A 21134-nucleotide genomic window follows, 5' to 3' on the forward strand; every position below is an offset into this window, starting at 1 on the left:
GAAAATATGTATATCAACATGTTAATATTTCTATTTTGATATATCAACACATGATAATTGTCACGAACGTACCTCTTTTAACGCAACGACGCCGACCAGCCTTCCTATAGCCGTCACATAAGCGTGATTGACGCCAACCATGCTGAACAGACTGTGGACCTTCAACAAGGACGTTCTCTCGACTAGCTGGAACGGCGCCGGGTCGATGTGACATCTCGAGAAGTCCACCTCGAGTGCCATCTCGCTTTCCTCCCACCGTTTCTGATCCTCCGCCGACATGTCGATCACCCTCTCTCGAGGCTGTCCGACACACGAGAAAATACGAAGGTTATGAAGGTTGCTTACTACTAGAAGCAGCAGCAGTAGCAACAACTACGTTTTCACTCACCAATTGTACTTTCTTCGAAGTTGCCGGACTGGGTGCTAACATGGGTGTATGAGGCGGCACGTTCAGAGCTTCTTGACTTTCGCGTCTGGTACCACCGCCTGTGCCTAAGTCTGGATCAGGGTCTACGTCCTGTAACGTGGCAGACTTGCGGAAGATTGCTTCGAATGCCAGGCGTATCCTGCGATATGAACAATCGTATTATTACGTCATTCCTAAACTATCTTAAGGCTCCTGGTTTCCTTTGCTGTAGAACACTGAATTGATGAATTGACGTCAGAAGCGCGCAGACGATTTTTGGGATGCGTTTCCTCGCTTTCCACGTCATCACCCAAGGTTTCGCAGCAATGGAACCAGGTGCCTTAAGAACAGAAATTCAAAAGAAGTAATTCACATCAATGATGTAACTTGCCTGCTTTCTGCGCCTGTAACAGTTGTGTAAGGTGTTACCGCCGGACTGACCAACGGACTGAAACCCTTCAGTGTGAAGGAATTCGTCTTCTTCAAGATAGACTTCTTCGGTTGCGAGCCGAATACCGGCGAGTGGAAGGTATGCTGAGGCACAGAAGAGAAATATATGGGTTTCACGAGACGTATACGCGAAAAAAGGGACCGTAACCGTGAAGGAACGAGCGCGCTTCTTTTTTTTAGACAATAATACGGGTGGTCCCGCGTCGACTGACGTCAAAGTCGATCATGCGAACGTGACTCACATGATCGGGAGCGCCGCCGTTGTTTGCCGACATCGTTAGATCATTAACACTCTGCCGCTGCATCTTGAGAATGTCTGGTGCCGGTATGACCTCGAATCTCGAGGGCCTCCTGGTTCTCTCTTGTTCGCGTAGCTGCCGTTCCATTTCCTCGCGCGCCCTTTCCTCCGCTTCCTTGTGCCATTTTTGCGCGACCTAGGGACGACGATTGGCGATGGCACAATTCAATAAAGGCAAAGGATGCGACGTACAGACAAAGAAGCTCCCATTACCTGCAATCTCCTCTCACGGCCGATGTGCTTCTCGATGAGCTTGATCAGTTCCAGCCTTTGAATCGAGCCGAGCAGAATCATCGAGTCTGGATTATCCACCAGCGGAAATCCGCGAAGCTTGCGATTCTCCTTCAGTATCTCCTTCAACTTTTGATACGAGATACCGTGCCATATGTACTTCACGTCGCGAACCATGAAGTCCTCGACGTAAACGTTGTACATTCCTACAATGGCGAAGCGAGGAAGTGTAGTCGTTTACCGAGAAGCGCGGTTTTCGCGATGAGTCCGCGCTATTACCTTGCTGATTAGTCCGAACGGAATGCATTGCGAGGTAAACAAGGTTAGTTAATTAACTGAGATTAATTCAACATTCATGGAAATTTATCGGGAAGAGAGCTACCTGAACTGGACGGCAGCAGATCGGGCAGATATGGCAGCTTCTTGATGAGGATGATGCTGTCGTAAATGCTCGGTTGCAGAAGCGCGGCGATCGCGTTGCTAATTAGCACCGCTATCATGATGGGCACGATGTGGGTGATTTGACCGGTCATCTCGAAGATGATGACACTGACGGATATTGTGTGCGTCACCGCGCCGGAGAATGCGGCCGCGCCCACTGTCGCGTATCCACCTAAAAGTAATACGACAAACGCGACACGCGATTAATTAGCTTTTCGACTTGACGTTTCTCCGTTGAAATATCATCGTGTTTACTCGACACGACGAATAAAATATAATAATAGCATCAATGTATTTCTTCTCAGAGATTTCTATATATATATATATGTCAACATAATCAATATTTCTTCTTTAATTTCTGAATCGTACGCAGTAAAAGAAATCTTGGAATCGATCCGTGTAAGGATTTTTATGTAAAACTTTTAACATACGTGTGTTAATTTGATATATTGCTATTTTGTTATCTCGACTATTCCGCGTTGAGTTTATCTTCACCATTTCTAAGTGCCCAAATAGTTTCCAAGTGTTACATTTTTGTGTTAATTTTCGACATGTTATTTGCGTTATTTTACCTTTTATTATATTATTGACATGTGAAACGTGTTAAATCCAACAATTTCAAAATTGTTTGCGTAAGAATTTTTCATTCAAGTATTATGAGTCGACATTAATTGCGACAAAAACATGGATATCTGACGGACAATTTTGCACTTACCTGGTATAATGGGCGTAATTATTCCGCCGTAGCGCACACCGGTGGGGAACCAGAGAGCCATAGCTTCTCCTACCGCTCTGCCGAGCGCGGCGCCGATCTTGAAGACAGGAATGAAGATCCCGGACGGTACCGGTACCGTGGAGCTTATGATGGAGAAGATAAACTGAAATCAGAGTCCGCTCTTACCAATCTACTTCGCTTAAGATCGATTATTTCAAACAAATCGAGAGTAAAGAGAGTCGTCTTACGGTGAATAGGACGAAACCGAGGAGACCGCTGAAGACGTCGGTATACGGAGTCGACCAGTGCTTCACGATGTTCATTTCCTCCGCGACGAGGTTCTTCTTCGTCCAAGTGAAATTGGTGAACAGCCCGTAAACCTGATCGTGAGTATTCAGATCGCCGGCCATGAACTGGCCGAGTCCCAGTGGAAACGACACGGACGACACCAAAAGCGACACGATGCCGGGATAGAGGAAGCGGCTGAGAAGAAGAGAAAGAATAAATCTCCGTCCACCCGGCGTATTCTCGAAGAGAGAAGCAAGAATCGTGTGCGACTCACTTCTTCTGCAGGAAGTTGTTCATGCTTTTGTTCTTCCGCATAAAGATGACGTATTGGCGATGCAACCAGACGTAGAAAGCGCCACCCAAGCCGCTGCCGACGCCGATCAGAGCGAAGACGAAGAGCTCCTGCGGGTCGAAGGGGAAGTCCATGGTGAAGTTGGTGGCGAACATTGCCGTGATGGTCTCTTCGCGCTGGAACCAGATCGCCAGTAGACGGAACATCGTGGCGCCGCATACCGCCGCGAAGAAACCCCTCCAATAGTTTCTCACAGCGAAGTACACCGTGGTGACTTCGATGCTGAAGAGCACGCCGCCGATTGGCGCCGCGAAGCAGGAGGCGACGCCGACGGCGCAGGCGGCCGCCAACATCTCGCAGTTCCTGCTCTCGTTCTCGTAGATGCCCTGGAAGCTCGTGACCAGTTTGGAGAGGAGGGTCGCGACGATACTGCCGATGTGCACGAACGGACCCTCCTTGCCGAGCGGCAACCCCGATCCTAAGGTCGCCGTCAAGCCGATCACCTTCGGTCACAACACGATCTTTGTTACTTCACCTCTGCGTTACGGGAGTTCGTCTCCTCGAGAATCTTTAATTAGAGCCCAACGGAGGCTGTAAGTATTTCCCTCATTAAAGATCCGTTAAAGGCCGTGATTATTTCACAAATATTTTTAGTTAAAGAACCAATCTCTTAGAGATCTCGGATTGGTTTCATTGAAGGGTAACACTGGGAAATAGATGCTGAAATAAAATATAAAAATAAAGATATAATTATGAAATAAAATTATATATACATACGCGGCAATGAAAAACTAAATTAAATCAACTTTAATCAAGTCAATTTTACTCACAAGAGGAGGACCAGGTGACTCACCCTGGGATTTCGACCCCAATTTTTAATTATTCTGGAGATGAAAAAAAAAGATACGTGTCCCGGCGTTTGATAGAATAGGCCTTAGTTTCGGAGTAATAAATTTGTGAAAATTGGCCATATCCAAAGCGCACCGCGGCGTGCCATATGAACCTTCCCGGTAACTGTACTTCCAACCAATGCAGTTGGCTTCATGAGTTAGGTGCTTGCTTCATAATTCGTGAGATCCAAGTTTGCTCACGGAGGTAAGCATTTATTTTTATTTATTTTGATAATATTGATATAATATGCAAATTTTCGAAATAGAAAATTTAATTTAATATCACATTCTAAACATTAATTTAAATTTAATTTTAAGGGAATTTTAATTCAAGTAATAATATTTGAAATAATAAATAAGTAATAATAATAATATATAAGTTATTTGTAATGGATAACATATAAAGGCAACGTATCTAAATTTTCAAATTGTTTAAATTTAAAATTTAATTGGAAATAATATTAACAGTATTTTAAGTTTCTAGTTTTTAAAATAATTAATCGCAGAAGAAGAAGAATAAACAAACATTTGAAATGTGAATGTGAATATTTTTATTACAAAATTCAATTATTTAAGTATTGCGGATTTATTACAAAATTAAATTATTTCGATGCGGAACAATTACTTGGATGATAAACATCATAAAAAGCATTTAAAGCATATAAATTTTCTACAGTTTACACAACGAATAAATGAAGGAGTATCACATACACATTTATTTTTCCGTAAGTCCGGGGGGAAACATATTTGATGTTGATGTTTCGAAATACATTTCTTTCAGGAATTAATTTCGATGCAAACCAAGCGTACTTGATCATATCTGCAAAAGCTCCCGATGATAATTGTGAATGAATTAAAGAATGAATCTTTTTATACTATATCTTTTTATACTATATCAATATCATCAAAATAAATAAAAATAAATAAAAACACTCATTAAAAAAAAAATTATTGCTCACCTCCGTGAGCGAATTTGGATCTTACGAATTATGAAGCAAGCACCTAACTCACGAAGTCAACTGCACTGGTTGGAGGTACAGTTACCGGGAAGGCTCATATGGCGCGCCGCGGTGCGCTTCGGATATGGCCAATTTTCACAAATTTATTACTCCGAAACTAAGGCCTATTCTATCAAACGCCGGGACACGTATCTTTTTTTCATCTCCAGAATAATTAAAAAAATTGGAGTCGAAATCCCAGGGTGAGTCACCTGGTCCTCCCCTTGTCAATGAAAAAGGAACATCCGATAACCGGAAGCAACACCGGTGCTAACTGGTTCGCGAGAGGGCGCGTCTCGTCGGCGACTTTTCAGAGTCGCGCGACTCTCATCAGCTGACCTTAGCGATTAGGGTGCGGAAAGTCAAGTATTCCTTCAACGCTACACCGCGAAGAATGGTCTTCATTTCCGGGATGCCGGAACCGATGCTTTGTGGCGCGACTATATGCACGAAGCCGGCACTGAAGAGGATCAGGCACATTGGCAAGGAGACCCAGGCCAGATACTGGAGGGCCGGATGCGTCGTGAGATCGTGATAGAGCCATATCCTGGCTGATAAAATGAAAGCGTGCACGTGAATTTATAATAATGTTGACACGTTGCCTGCCACGTTGATATCCACTGATACACAAAGTTTATCATGTACAAAAGTTCACTCGACGATCGAGTCATAAAAACGCGCTAAGGAAATGTATACAGCACCCTCCATAAGTTTGGAAACGCAGATAAAAATAAGGACATTAAAATGGATATTTTATAATAATTCTGTTTCGCACTTATATTTATAAGCGAATTACACTAGCGATTGGCGATTGACGATTGAAGATTAGATTTTGACGAATCAACGAGCTTCAGCCTTGGCGGCGTTTTGTTCCAATTGGTCAAGTTCCAATCGTCAATCGCCAATCGCTAGTGTAATTTAGCCTTTATGAAAACGAAATGGATAAAATGGAAAATTTTCTTCTCAATTTGACGCGTGCCACGAACGCAAGAAAAAATCTAAGAAAATTTTAATTCCTTTCGTGTAAAAGATTGAAATTTTCTATACAATTACTTTGTGACAAAAATTTCTCTACAATTTTGTGTTTCCGTATTACTAAGGGTTAAAGTAAAATTGAGCATTTTCACTTCGGTTGCTTATGACTCCATTAAACTTCATCGCACAGCAATACAGAAAATGGATGCCAAATTTCTCCACCTCCGGTTAACTTTATCCGCCAGTTATTCTATTGGAATTGACCAATCATATTTATGGTTGGCAAGAATTAATCAATCACGGTTGACATTTTACCGATAAAGTTAACCGGAGGTGAAGAAATTGGGCATTAAACCTGAAACTTTGCTCTATCAAATGCCATAAATGCTTGTAAATGTAAGTGCGCGAAACAGAATATTATTATAAAATAATACAATTGCATTCCATTTTAATATCCTTATTTTTATCTGCGTTCCCAAACTTATGGAGGACACTGTATTCCTCTGATGAGGGAATCAATGGTAGAACTATGTAAAAGATAGACGAAGAAATGGAAAAAATTTTCTGTCTATACAATCACGTGCAACGATTCGTCGAGTTGTCACACGTGATTGTACAGACAGGAAACTTCTTTCTATTTCTTTGCTATTATTTTAACGTAGTCCCACCACAGGACACATGAAAAGCCGCATAAAAGAGAGCGGACTGACCGTTGTTGCACATGGAGATGCCGCGGTCCATGGCGTAACTGATGAGAGCCATGATGATGCCGAGAAGAGCCAGGAAGACCCAGTCCTCGCCTAGCCGGGCGCCGGTGTGCTTCCAGGCGAAGGCCAACAGGGCCAGCAGCTTCCTGCACAAAGGACCCCGCCTGGACTTCCGCAGTTCCTCGGCCCGCGTCTTGTCATACTTCCGCCTCGCCTTCTCGTGGTATTTGAGCCGCCGTGCCTCTTCCTTCGCGTACTCACCCAGGTCCTTCGTGTAGCGGCCATACATCTGCGTGTAACGGGCAGCAGCGACATTTCGCGTTACTTTCATAGATGCTGATTCGAACGAAACGAATGTCTACTGGGGCTGCTTGTTCTGGACATTCCGCGAACGCTGATGATTCTTTTTCCCGGCTATCAGGCCGGGACAATGTTACACGTTACGTTCGTATGAGAGAAATGTAAGTTGGAGTCAGACAATCGCATTTGATGGGTCGTTAAAAGCCCATTGAAGATTCATTAAAAACTATAATTATTTCACAAGCATTGGTAATTAAAAAACCAGTCCGTACATTTTCTCAAGGCGCCTTAGATTTACGTTAAAACCATTTACCGCGAAGATATAGATAAAATTGTGTGGAAATTAAGATATTACATGAGATTATGTATTCTAAACGTTCTTCATAATGAGGAAGAAACGTCTCACAGATGAGACCATTAAGCGATGAGTTAACGCCAAACGCGCGTCCAGAATAAGGCCTCAGATTTAAACTTTAGACTTGGATGACTTGTGACTCGCCACGGAAATCGAGCGGGTTTTGCATTTATGAAGCAAATATCTAGATTATCTATACTTGTGTGTATTCAGATCATACATGCTCATCAGCAAAGCACTTTCCCAGCTTCGCTAATGCGATGATGATTGCACGATTATCTGCAAACTGATACGTTATCGGCAATTGTATTCGCAAACGGCGGGAGATAAGCGCTATCAACGGCGAGACGCTTTTGCTGCGCGAGCAATAACTGCTCCAGGCATTGTTTACAATCAATGACCGCAGAAGAGCCGCGTGCGCGTTCTTTGGAGAAAATCAGAGGATAGTTTCCCGGGAAGTGGTCTGTTCACGAGAAAATTAAACGATTCAGCGGAGGCAAAAATTGAAGCTCTCCGACCGATGAATTCACTTCTAACTAGATATGCAATTTTCACGGTGAAAACACTTTCGCGATCTTTTCGCCGTTGCACACAGAAAAAGATTCTACTGCTGAGAAAAGCGATTACTTAATTGACTTTTCTTCTCTTAAGTACAACTGATACAACCGTGAACATATTTATTTAAATTAATTATTTTTTAGAATTAAATGAAGGAGTTTTAAATATGAATTTTTTCTTTGATTTTAGAAATTCATTACTTAATTTAAACAAATATGTTCATAACAAATTTTGTATCCAAACAAATGGTTTTTGAAATTTAGTAAATTTTTAGTAAATATTTTGTTGTTTCCAACAAAAAATACTTCTTCAAATATTTTCTCAAAATATTCTCACACATACACACATTACAAATTTGAGCAAAACTCATTACATTCAGAAAAAAATTTACTAAATTTCCAAAAACGTTTTGTTTGGATACAACTGTAAACATATTTATTTAAATTAATTAATTATTTTTTAAAATTAAATGAAGAAGTTTTAAATATAAATTTTTAATATAATTTTAATATAATTATTTTTAATATAATTTTTAATATAATTATTTTTTTCTTTGATTTTAGAAATTCACTACTTAATTTAAACAAATATGTTCACAACTGTATCCAAACAAATTGTTTTTGAAATTTTGTAAATTTTGTTCTCAGTGTGTATATCCAAAAAAAGAATTTATTCTTTTCACAAGAATATGTATAAAATTTCATTGAAGAAAAAGTTGACTCAACTATGTTGTATGTGAACCGAATCCTCGTTTTAATTTAATGCTCTCGATTGTTTTTAATTAATATTAATAGTTGTCACTTGAAAATCAGAGGGTAGTTTCCCGGGAAATCTGTTCACGAGAAAATTAAACGATTCAGCGGAGTCAAAAATTGAAGCTCTTCGACCAATGAATTCACTTCTGACTAGATATGCAATTTTCACGGTGAAAACATGTGAATATATTTTGACAAAATATATGAAGAAATATTTTTTGTTGGGGATAACAAAAAATTTACAAAATTTCAAAACCATTTGTTTGGATACAACTGTGAACATATTTGTTTAAATTAAGTAGTGAACTTTTAAAATAAAAAAAAATTATATTTAAAACTTCTTTATTTAATTTAGAAAAATAATTAATTAATTAAATCCTTTGATTTAATTTAATGCTCTTTATAAGTTCTCTGAGATTCCGAGTGTACTTTGAATAAATTTGCTCGTGATAAACTTATGACAGATTCGCGTTGATAGAAACTCACGAAATACTCGAAACAAGTAACATTTACTCGAACGCGGTGTGGATTTTTCTGTGTGCGATCGCGCACTTACGTTCGCAAGGTAGTCGTCGTTACAAACGAAGTACGCCCTGTTGAAGATCATAGTCGGCGTGAGAGCCGAGTGAAGAGCACTCGGACCGTACTCGGCGCTCTTATCATCGACTTTAACCTCGCGAATTATTCGATCGGCGCTCTTCTTCTTCCGAGTATGCGAGCGATTCGTAAGTCAGCACCGCGCGTGACCGCATATCGGCCCTCAAGCCCGTACCCCGGACTCGACCCTCCGCAGAACAGATCACCTGTCAGCCCATTATTCACTCCCACCGCGAGAGAGCCGAGATCCACTCGCGGTCTTTGACAAGGACCCGCCGCACATCCGAATCGTCTCTTGCTTGGAATGAAACCGCGAGGACAACCGCCGTCTGATCGCGTCTATACGACCCGAAGGTGTCCCTTCCCGGTCCTTCGCAAGTTCACTTGGCCGTCCCGAGGATGAGGCTCTAAGTGACACTCGAGGTTTCCGCTGTCGTCGACGTAAGACGCGGAGTTAAGTTCAAGGAACAATCATTAGGGCGTCGTTTGGGTCGCCTGAGAAGTCCAGCGTGGTGGGGAAGCAACGATAACGCGGGCTCGATCATAGCTCGAGAGTTTCAAGCGACGGAGATGACGGATGGAAGTTCGTATGCCTCCAGTCCTGGCGGAAGTCGCGGGCCTAGAGCGACATCCCGACTTCTCGCGAGTGCGGAAGCTCGCGAGCCGGCCGACACAACGGAAAAGCGTGCACTCGGAGGCCCCCAACGTTCACCCATTCGACTCTTCGTCGTTTTCCTCGCGTTTGCCGCCCTTCCTTATTCCCCCGAGAAGCCGGGCAACAATGCAACTATGCGTGTGTGCATGCAAGCGCAAACTGAACGACGACGACGACGTCTCGTAGGTGTCTACGTTCGAGCCTCAGCGGGAATATTTGTTGAAATTTGGCAACGGTCAAAACCCGATATTTTTAGCGTCGCCAGGCAGCGTCGACAGGGGCGAAGTACTATTGTTTATTGCCGAATAAGCTGCGATCTTTCACGGCGACGCGGAAACACGTAGTGTGAGTGAGCGCGCGCGCGCGTGCGAATCAATTTTCAGGACACCCTCCCGCTCTTTTACTCATTATATAAGGCCCCGCCACGATTTTCAAAAATATACTTGGAAGAGGTTGGAAGGTTGGCCGCATCATAGCCTCTTTCGTCTCCTCACCAACATTCGCCGAACACTCGCGCTTGCTCGACGATCGCGATGTCGTTGAAGTCGCTGAGGTCGCCTCCTTGCCCGGCGCGCCCGATCTCTTTCCTTGTTTGTTTATTTGCGCGCGAGACTCGTGTCGAGATCGATATCGCTGTGGATTTATCGCGCGTCACTCCAAGGGGGATATCGCTTTGACCAAAAAGAAGAGGAAGAAAGATCGATGGGAGACGACGCAGCCCGCGGACTTCAGCCACAGCATCAATGATCTCGGGCGTGACTGACAGGTGATACCTGCTTTTTGGCAGCAACGCTTCGCGGGACTTGTTGTTGTTCGCGCAGATACGACAAAATGCATTCGTGTAGCGATTATTTTACGTCCTGTCGCGTAATCACGCTTGAGCAACGAAACCGAGAAGCTACGCGCTCGTCTCGGGACATCTCGACCGGGATATCGGTTCGACCGCGAAAGATCATCATTCGAGACAGTCGCAAATAAAATGATAGTGCGGCTTGCGCGAGAAAATTTGCGATATCAATATTGATGTTAATGCTGATGTTAATTAACGCAGGTTTTCTTTCACTAAAACAATTGGTAAGTCAATAATCAAAATAAAAAATGATCAAAATTGATCAATCATTACGTATAAGATCAGAAATACCTTCATAGACTGATGAAAGTCATTGTTATTTAAATTTTCGAGCAGTCGATTATACACTCATTGATAACTAATTCGATCAATCGACGAAATTATTTGTGACTTTGTATATGATTTTGACGACTGATTAACTTCGATTATCCACTTACCCATTATTTCAGTCAAAGAAAATTTTCATCGGTTGCTGCTTCTGGGCTCATATAATAGTCAAAGTCCCTCTCAAGTGAGATACTCAGATTTCAGTTCAGAATTAGATGAGTTTTTCAGTTAAATCACACTTACAGATATAAAGTCACGTATGTCATATAATTCAATTGAAAATTCTGGATCTAACTCTGAATAAAAATCTGCGTATCTCACATGAGACAAGTTTCAAGTGACAACTATTAATATGGTCCTTAGACTTTGTTTTTTTTATCCGATTTTTCTCAATGCACGCCTAGGGATCTCCTTATTCGACAGTCGCGTGCACTTCGATTCCCGCATACGTCCGACCTAATAGCAGCGTAGTGCTAATGAGACATGCAACAGGCATGCTTTATAATCGCGGGAGCGACGCGATTCTATCTAAATATGAAAACATCGCGTAAAGTGCACATAAACGTCAGACAACTCTGATCGTTTAGATTGAAACGGGCAACACCTGAGCACGGCTGTGTACACGATGGTGTGACGTAGATGATGACGTGTGACTATGTTCTTACTAAGCAAACGGCCTCTAATTCAATTTCAGTCACTGGATTTGCTCGATTGACAATACGGGCCGATGAGAATCGATGTCGGAAAAAAAACATTTAAGGGAGTATTCGAGTGTGAAGACCTGTTTTCAAAGCCCGACTTTTGGGAATTAATTTTAAGCAAATGGTTAAACCTACAGAGTTAATATTTTACTGACATTTATTCATCTTTGAAGAAACATTTCAAATTTTTTTAAAGTTTTTTATTTAAAATTGGAGAAAATACAAGTGGATTCAAATCACGCCGTTTTCCATCGGGCGTGTTGATTGTCGCCGTCCTCGTCGTCTGAAATAAACGAATTTGCCTTTATTTTGTTCTTTATGAATGTGACTATAATGTGTCTGAACTAGATATCTTTTAATATCTTTAAAATTACTATTTTTTCCAGATTGCGAAAAGTTAGAATTTTTTAGTAAAAATCAAGCTACTATTTTTCAAGAGCCGCCATTTTGTCAATTTTTCTTCAAATTATTTAATTCTAGTTTGAACGATAGCCATATTCATAAAGAGCAAAATAAAAGCAAATTCGTTTATCTCAGATGACGAGAATCAACACGCTCGTTGGAAGACGATTTTATAGCGTGACCTGTTTTGTCCACTTGTGTTGTCTCCAATTTTGAATAAAAAGCTTTGAAAAAATTCGAAATGTTTTTTTAAAGATAAATAAATGTTAGTATAAAACATTAGTTCTGTAGATTTAACCATTTGCTTAAAATTAATTCCCAAAAATTGGGAATAAATGAATAAGTTTCAACTGTCATAATGTGGACTGACAATTTCGTCAATTGTTGGAATTCATTCGCATGTATATGTATGTGTATGTAGATGCATAGCTATCTTCACACAGTAATACATGGAGAAAAATAATTTGCTGGCCCAGCAAATTTTCTGCTGGTCTAGCAAAATTTTATTTTACGAACAGAAAAAATTTGCTAAGAGTACTAATCACTATTTGCTGGATATAATTTGCTGCATCTACAAATTATTTTGCTATAAGAACCATGATGGATTTATATAAGCAGTTGCAGTTTCCAATAGCAAATAAATTTGCTAAGAATACATTATTTTGCATCACTAGAACAATACATGTGCGCGCTGCGCGCGCGCCATATAGCTAATAAAAAAACAATAAAAAATGTAGAATAAAAATAAAATTAAAATTAAATTAAATTAAAATATACTTTAATTAATTAATAATTATAGGAAGAAACAGGGAGAGATAGGGAGAGACAGAGAAAGACAGGGAGAAACGGGGAGAGACGAGGAGAGACGGGGAGAGACAAGGAGAGACAGGGAGAGACAGGAGAGATAGGAGAGGCAAGGAGAGACAGAAGAGACATATCTCTTCTATATTTTTTTTTCGTGACCTAACAAACGCAATGTCAGCTATTTACCTGATAATTTGACAGGCGGAAACGACACGAAGCAAGCCCACATGAAGTGAACTAAGCGAGGGAACCAATCAGCAACGCGGAAAAGCGGCAACAATTAAATCTCTTACATGTCTTTTTTTAGAGAGGAAATAGCAAATTAGCGTGATTCTTAGAACAAATACACTCAACAAATTTTTTCTATCCTGGCAACGAAATTACTTCTGCTCTGATAACGAATAATTTGTAAAATTAGTTGCGTCAACTAAATTTTTTTGATGTGACTACGAATATGCATTAGCAACGACGGTTTTGCTAAAGGAGCAAAATTATTTTTCTCCGTGTACATGCATATCGCGTACATATGTGTACGTAAACTCGCCTGTTTGTGTGTGTATGCGTGTGTATGCGTACGTGTGTACGTAATATGGTAACGCGATGATCTCTTTATGCTAGTCACGCGTGCCCGATAAGCATAACGAGTCCTCAAGAACTCATTCACGTGCATAAAAGCGTTACTTAGGAGGACGCATTGCTGCAAAGATCGCGCGTCGACTCTTTTACATTATCAACTATTCCGCGAATTGATATGCGGGTGCAGAACGCGACACGCGACAAGGTGTACCATCCGAGAGCGATCACCTGTTATTTATCTCAGGTATCTTGCAGAAGAGGCGTAAATTAGAATCCCGCTTTACTAGACGCAGAGAGAGATAGATAGATAAATAGAGAGAGAGAGAGAGAGAGAGAGAGAGAGAGAGAGAGAGAGAGAGAGAGAGAGGAGGGAGCTAAATATTCATTGTAAGAATATTATGTAAAACTCGGCCGACAGTTGTTTCATTAATTATACACGATCGTTAACAGATTGAGTGCCATTGAGTTCTTATGAAAATACTATTAGCCTTATAAATTGCACGGCTAATGCAGAGCAGATGAAACATGAGAGAGGTAAAAGATATAATTTTTTCTGAAATCCATCATTTCTTAAGATTTCATGTCGACTATTGTCTGAAACATCTTCCTTTAAAATAAATTACTCAAAAGATATTTGAGGTCATCGTATGAAACGTTATCTTTGATATTTGCGCGTGTATCTTTGATATTTTACCTATTTCTTCTCTCAGTGCGTCCCGAAACGACAGAACCTTCGCTCGAGCAAAAAATTTCGTCCGAGTAGAATTTCAGCTCAGATTAAAGTTTAATCGACGTGGTGGAAACTGACATTAGAATAATAACGGTCGACGTAATATCGTCGCTCGCCAATTCCGTCCGCTCGCGTTTTCTCGCGTCTTCTATTACAGCTAGCTAGCTTTTCGCGACGCGTACGTCCGGAGAACAGCGTGCGCGGATGTCGTTAAAGTCCCGCGTTTAAAGTGACCGTTGCGAATCGACAGCGACGCGACAATCCGTCAGTTGGCAGTCGATCAACCGCTTAATCGCGCCGACTTAACGCGAGAATTGCGGTAGACCGCGCGCGCGCGAGAAATCGCATTGTTTCCGCGATCCGTGAAGTAACACTCGCCTCGAGTGCGACGCGACGAGTGTGTCGCGATTTTCAATTTTCAGAGAAACGCCGACCTGCCGGCCGTACGAATACTTGACGAATTGACGACGCGGCCTGTTTTAATACCGCAACGCCCGCAAGAATCGCCGATAAATCGTGCACGTCCCATCTGTCTCGCGACAACGTCGGGCGTAAATCGCAAGACCCGACGCGGAAAAGTGTGTTGCAAATACCGCGAGAAATATCTATCGGCGTCGCCGGCGCTATAAAACCATGTACGCGCGATTGTACGTAGTCGCAAGCCATTTGCGTATTTTATAAAAAAAGTAAGAGAAGGAACATCCTGCAAGATGTTATGAAAGAGAAAGAAAAAGGGAGAGAGAGAGAGAGAGAGAGGGAATTAAATTCTTTTTTTATTCCGCACGATTTCGCAGCGAGAATTCGTCGAAATACGCGACGGTAGTGAATAACGACGCGTCTAAATTTACTCGAGAAATTTCAACACAATCCCGCGCGGCCGGTGATCGCACAACGAGGCCGGGATTCTCGTATGACATGCGTCGAGTCAAGGTCTATCGTACGCACGTTCCTGCCAAGTATACGATGAATCGGTATCTTTATTTACTTCTTTCTTTTTTTTAGCTAGTTGTCTCACAACAACATTAGCACGAGGTCCAGTGTTTTCACGATCGAACCTTTTCTAATCGCGCGTCAGATATGATTTCAATTCATATGTACTCTCTAACTTTTCTAGACTCGAGTTAATGGCCGTTACGTGCCTCAGGCGAGATACTCAGATCTGAGCTTAGAATTAGATGCGAGTCTTTCAGCTCAATCGCGACCACACACGTAACGTCGCATATATTATATGATTATATATTAAAAGATTCACAGCAAACCCCGAATTCGAGTCTGAATAACTCACGCGGGACAAGACAGCGACTATTAATATGGGCCTGAGAGTCTCCTTGCTCCAAAAGCATCTTAGAGATGTCTGAAAGATATCCTACTTGTTCCAGATATCTTTAGGATATCCCTAACAAGGGAACCGCTTGCGAACATACATTGATATTGTAATTTTTTTGTTCTTATTTAATAAAGTATCTCTTAGAAAGTGTTTTTGCCGCTTTATAAGTAAATGTAACAACTGAATCTAGAGATAAAGAGTAGTTCATCTTAATCAACCCACTAGAATATCTCAAAATTTTCAAATTTAAGGCAAAAATGTTTTTTTACAAAAGTCACTTACAAGTAAACCTATTTAAAAGTTACACTCCGATTTCTTTCTAATTTGCCACAAATGTAGAAGTACAAAAAATATTTAGGTCATATTTTTTCATTTTGGCCCACTTTGAGTTTCACGGCCAGTTTATAGCTTTTTAATGTTCTCATCGACGGTTCCCTTGTACGTATCTTGGACTCTCGTGTTGTTTGGAGTAAAATCTCATTTAGAACAAATAAAAAATGGTACTTTCTAAAATATCTCTGTGAAATCGGTGGAGCACATCAGATTCACTCTTCAGTTTTGAGTGAAAATGTCCACTCGACGATTCAGAGTGAAGAATTCACCCTCTATGAACGGAAAATCATTCGAATTCAAGTGACTCCGATAGTCACTCCGTTTCTCGGGTGAGATTTCACTCCAAGAGATTTTCAGAGGAATCTGAATTACAGTGAAATAAATTCCTTTAAGAAATTCGCTTCACCAGATAACTATCTCACTATTCACTTCGGCACACTGAGAGAAAAGATTGGTAACTATAACAAACTGAATTCAGTTACAGAAATTCATTGAATCTTTAGTAACTAATACTAAATATGATAATAATTACCAAATATTTAATAGATCGGACGTAATTGCATTCACAGTAACATCAATTAAATAATTTAGTAATAGTTACTTAATGTTAAATATTTAATATAAAATATATTACAGTTATGAACAAATATTTGATAATTGTTATGAAGTCGTTATATCCCATATAATAAAAAATTCAGTAGGTACGAGTTCTATTTTGTTACCAATATAAGTATGTTTTGTTGCAGCACAACGAAAAATTCATTCATTTGCAGCTATTACATCGTTTCAATATCTATTATTACAGATAGTTGGTTGAACTTATCAAAAATTTTGTAACTATTACAAAATCGCTTATTTTGCTCAACTATTCAATAAGTTTTATTAAATATATTCTGGAAGCAAATAAATTTTACTTCTGTCAAATAAATAATTTATTTTACAGAACTAAATTAATTAATAAGTATTGCCATAACTTTGGCCCGCTATATTTACGTCTATCATTTAGTAATAGTAACCAAATTTTGATAATATTTTGATAATATTTTAATAAGTTTTATTTACCAAATATATTCTGGAAGCAAATAAATTTTACTTCTGTCAAATAAATAATTTATTTTACAGAACTAAATTAATTAATAAGTATTGCCATAACTTTGGCCCGCTATATTTACGTCTATCATTTAGTAATAGTAACCAAATTTTGATAATATTTTGATAATATTTTAATAAGTTTTATTTACCAAATATATTCTGGAAGCAAATAAATTTTACTTCTGTCAAATAAATAATTTATTTTACAGAACTAAATTAATTAATAAGTATTGCCATAGCTTTGGCCCGCTATATTTACGTCTATCATTTAGTAATAGTAACCAAATTTTGATAATATTTACTAAATTCTTCTCTCAGTGTAGGGATACGTGAATAACGCTGAATATGTCTCGCTGATTAAAAAGGTAGCGCGCGTGACGTGAATGATGTACGTAAATCGACGCGACGCGAATGACGCGAGTAAATCGACGCGACGATTCGGCAAGATGTGCCACGCGCATCTCGACATTGATGTAGCATTCGCCATCTCCCGCAACAATCGCGTCCCACGAAACGTTTATTTAAAATGTAGTCCCTCTCTCTCTGTCTCTCGCCTACTTGGCAATCATTCAAAGGTCGCGCTATTGGGCCCAGCGTTTTGTGTGCCATGCTTTTGCGAGCTATAGAAAATCCCCGACGTCTCTAACGCGCGCGATCACGTCGAGGCTCGTCAGAGAACGGGAGGTCGATTGCAAAATGCACTAATTGCCGCTGAAATATGCTGCATCGTAAATTAAGCCAAGAGAGCGTATCTCGAAGACGTTTCTGCATATTGTGTTCGCGTAACGACTCCCTCTCTGCGCATAACACGGAATTATCGTGAACCTTTAAGTGTAACGAAACGTCGCGATGAATATATTCAAGAATGCAACGCGTGCCACGTTGCATTCCTCTCGTATGCGGGATTCGTCGTCTAGCAATCGCAATCGGATCTATAGTTTAATCATAAATCATTGTCGCGCATGTTTGTTATCACGATGGGAAGTCACGGGGACTTAATGATACGTGTGCTCGCGAGGTAAATCAGTGGAAGGTTTCTGATTGAACTGATAAAAGGACTATTTCATCGAGGACGATCAGTGAGCGTTCGCTGATTTTCAGTGAAGACACTCCCATTCTACTTGTCTTACATCTCACTGATTATATGCTTTAGAGAGCGACGCGCGATCGAGAGAGCTCTCGCGCAATTTTCGCCGTGAGTTTCGCGAGAATTCCGAGCGACGAAGGAAATTTTCGCGTTTATATGAAATATAAATCACGCGACTTCTCCTTCCGACTCGATACGGCACGTGATCGCTTTCAGAAGTAACGAGAACGCGTCGACATCGCGTCCAATGTCGCAGTTGTCAACGAAAAGAGCGTGTATTTCCAAGCTGCATGCTCGCGCGTGAAGCAGCATGATACTTGGAAGATGGATGCAGTCAGCGAGCGGAAGAGCGAATGTTCCTCACAATCGTGTTTATGTAGTCGAAAGGATCGAACTCCTGCTGCTCCTCGTCCGGGTTCGGCGGCGGACATGGGTAGAACGCCTGCGATGGTCTAGCAAAACAATATTCCAGATTCGACGAGTTGTCACCTTTTTCCTTCTTATCATCCTAGGTTTTACATTGCAAAACGTCTTCTTGAGGAAAATTCCACTCAATACTCTATAGTATGTGTACACTGAGAGAAAAATATAGTTGCCTTCAACTATACTTTTGATTTTGACCAAAAAAATAATTAGAGAAACCATTTTTCTAATAACACTTACTAAAATAACAGTTTTTCTAACTATTTTGTGGTTAAAATCACAATGACAACTATACTTTTATCTCAGTAACATGTACTATAGAGTATTGAGTACAATTTTACTAGAGATATGCGAACTATTCGAATTTGAATTGAATCAAGTGAAATTCGATTCGATTCAAATTCAAATCCCTATGATTCGAATCCGAATACTTCGAAAATTCGAATACGAATCGCGCACATTAGCATTAACGAAGAACTATTAAAGACATCCAGTCTTATAGGAATTAGCATGACTTGAAAAGTTTGCTATACATTAAGATTTTCTTCAAAAATATTAAAAGAAGATAATGGCTTCTAGATAAATTCTTACCGACAACTGTCGGATCGATATGTGTCGATTGCGCAGCTTTCAAGACTGGAACTGTATTCCATATACGTTTACCGACTGTATATTATACATTGAGAGAAAAATTATACTAAAATCAACAAATTTTTCCTTGATGGATGCCATTAATATATTTACTTAAATCTACATTCTCTTTATTTAAACCAAATACTGTTTATTTACATCAGGTAAACAATATTTGATTTAAATAAAGAGAACGTAGATTTAAGTAAATATTTTAATGGCACCCATCAAAAAATATTTGTTGATTTTAAGATAATTTTTCTCTCAGTGTATATCTCTTACTTTAAAATGAATTGATATCACATGATCAATGTTATCTCTCTCATACTGAAGCCACTATTTTCCTGTTGAATTCAATGATTATATTAATTAAAAATCCTTTCAACGATTCGATTCGATTCGGATGAAATTTCATCGATTCAATTCGATTCGAATTCAAAATTAAAATCTAAGTTTCGATTTGATTCGACATAAAAAATTTTTGATTCGCATCTCTAAATTTTACCCAAAAAAAAAGACATTTTGGAATGCAACCCTAAATTCTACATACAACTAATTGCACTTGACCTTAATAAATTCGATAACCGTTTAATATCTGACTTATGCATCGCAATACGATAATCTGCGTTAGCTCTCACACGCCTTTGATTTATGCATTGTCTTTCGCAGAGCCGTTATCTTTATATCTACATTGCAAGTCCAAGCACGTTACTTTTAAAGACACAAGCGTGTAATTTGGCTGAAACACTTCTTACAAGTTTCTTGCCGCTTCAAGTCACGTCATTGAACACGCTTAAGACGTGTAAATTGCAAATTTTAAATACGTTCAAACGCGTTAAACGACATGACTCGGAATGTGTAAAAAGAAATTCAGTCGAAATGAAATACATTCGAGTTTGCAGTGTACAGAGGATTGCATATATACCTAGCCATTCCCTAGCCATGTATGTCTCCTAATCGAAAAAAGTATAATCGATAAAAATGTTTGACCTAATATATTCGTTTTTATATATTCAAAAGTCGTATTTGCTGATTATTCGAAGAAACAATCAATCTCTTATTAATTAGTTCTATTAATCTATATTTGATATTTAATTACAACACGATATTACTCACAGATTAAATAATAAATAATATCTAGTATATTTATTATATTTCTTAAACAGATTATGCCATCTCTTGTGTGTGAAGAGTATTGCAATACTAATCTTTAAATTGTATCTTTTCAGAAGTTGTAAGATGACGAGCATAGTGCTTTTATCGTTATTTATATTTTATGATTCTTTTACCATTAATTATGTCACGGTTGTCGCGTTACACGTGAGCGGATAATCGTAATTATAACCGCAAACAAAACATCAAGCTATCCAAGTTTCACAGCTGCATCTTGCAGTTTCTTGGAATAATCAACAACCACGATCCTTGATTATCTAGAAACGAATGCGTTAAGTCGAAAATATTTAATGATTCGACTAGAACATGTCTACACTGAGAGAAAAATGTATGATATTTGAAACTATAATGGCTTAGTAAAAAGATTATAGTTAGGAATATCTTTTTTATAGTAAATGTCACCATAATGTTTGTAATATTTACAATATAAGCATAGTATAATTGACTCATGTAAAACTTTTACCAAGAATTATAATTATTTGAAATAAAAAACATAGTAAGATAGCAAATATTAAATGGTAAGATAAATTAACTATTTTATATAGTCAATATAATTGGAATATTTGGAAAATATGGGTGCATATAACTATATTCTCAAAGCGTGTCTTACTATACACATAGAGTAATAAAATGATGACTATAAATAGTGACCCACTGAGAGAAAAATGTATGATATTTGAAACTATAATGGCATAGTAAAAAGATTATAGTTAGGAATATCTTTTTTATAGTAAATGTCACCATAATGTTTGTAATATTTACAATATA

General features: G+C 39.4%; 1 protein-coding gene and 1 long non-coding RNA gene across 11 annotated transcripts in view; one reads left to right on the top strand and one right to left on the bottom strand.

Annotated features, from left to right (window-relative positions):
• Positions 1 to 21134, bottom strand: part of LOC116843198 (chloride channel protein 2) — a 64358-nt gene that overhangs the window by 1881 nt on the left and 41343 nt on the right. For 7 of the 10 annotated variants that reach the window (XM_032813409.1, XM_032813407.1, XM_032813406.1 and 4 more), the window contains 11 exons: positions 6695 to 6980; positions 5349 to 5560; positions 3104 to 3624; positions 2790 to 3024; positions 2542 to 2704; positions 1768 to 1998; positions 1368 to 1591; positions 1099 to 1290; positions 798 to 940; positions 389 to 566; positions 73 to 300 (listed from right to left, as the gene is read on the bottom strand). In XM_032813409.1, the coding sequence (XP_032669300.1) occupies positions 73 to 300; positions 389 to 566; positions 798 to 940; positions 1099 to 1290; positions 1368 to 1591; positions 1768 to 1998; positions 2542 to 2704; positions 2790 to 3024; positions 3104 to 3624; positions 5349 to 5560; positions 6695 to 6980 (2613 nt within the window). Of the gene's footprint in view, positions 1 to 72; positions 301 to 388; positions 567 to 797; positions 941 to 1098; positions 1291 to 1367; positions 1592 to 1767; positions 1999 to 2541; positions 2705 to 2789; positions 3025 to 3103; positions 3625 to 5348; positions 5561 to 6694; positions 6981 to 9215; positions 10292 to 18504; positions 18593 to 21134 lie in introns of those variants that run through there. The other 3 variants (XM_032813413.1, XM_032813404.1, XM_032813405.1) reach the window with 3 other exon arrangements.
• LOC116843224 overlaps positions 10430 to 21134 on the top strand; it is a 55829-nt gene continuing 45124 nt past the window's right edge. Inside the window, exon 1 of the long non-coding RNA XR_004377857.1 lies at positions 10430 to 10677. This is a non-coding gene — a long non-coding RNA (uncharacterized LOC116843224). The remainder of the gene's footprint in view (positions 10678 to 21134) is intronic.

Source organism: Odontomachus brunneus, unplaced genomic scaffold (genome assembly GCF_010583005.1).
Source record: "Odontomachus brunneus isolate Ranch 3 - 2012 unplaced genomic scaffold, Obru_v1 Obru_scaffold_030, whole genome shotgun sequence".
Taxonomy (NCBI): Eukaryota; Metazoa; Arthropoda; class Insecta; order Hymenoptera; family Formicidae; genus Odontomachus; species Odontomachus brunneus.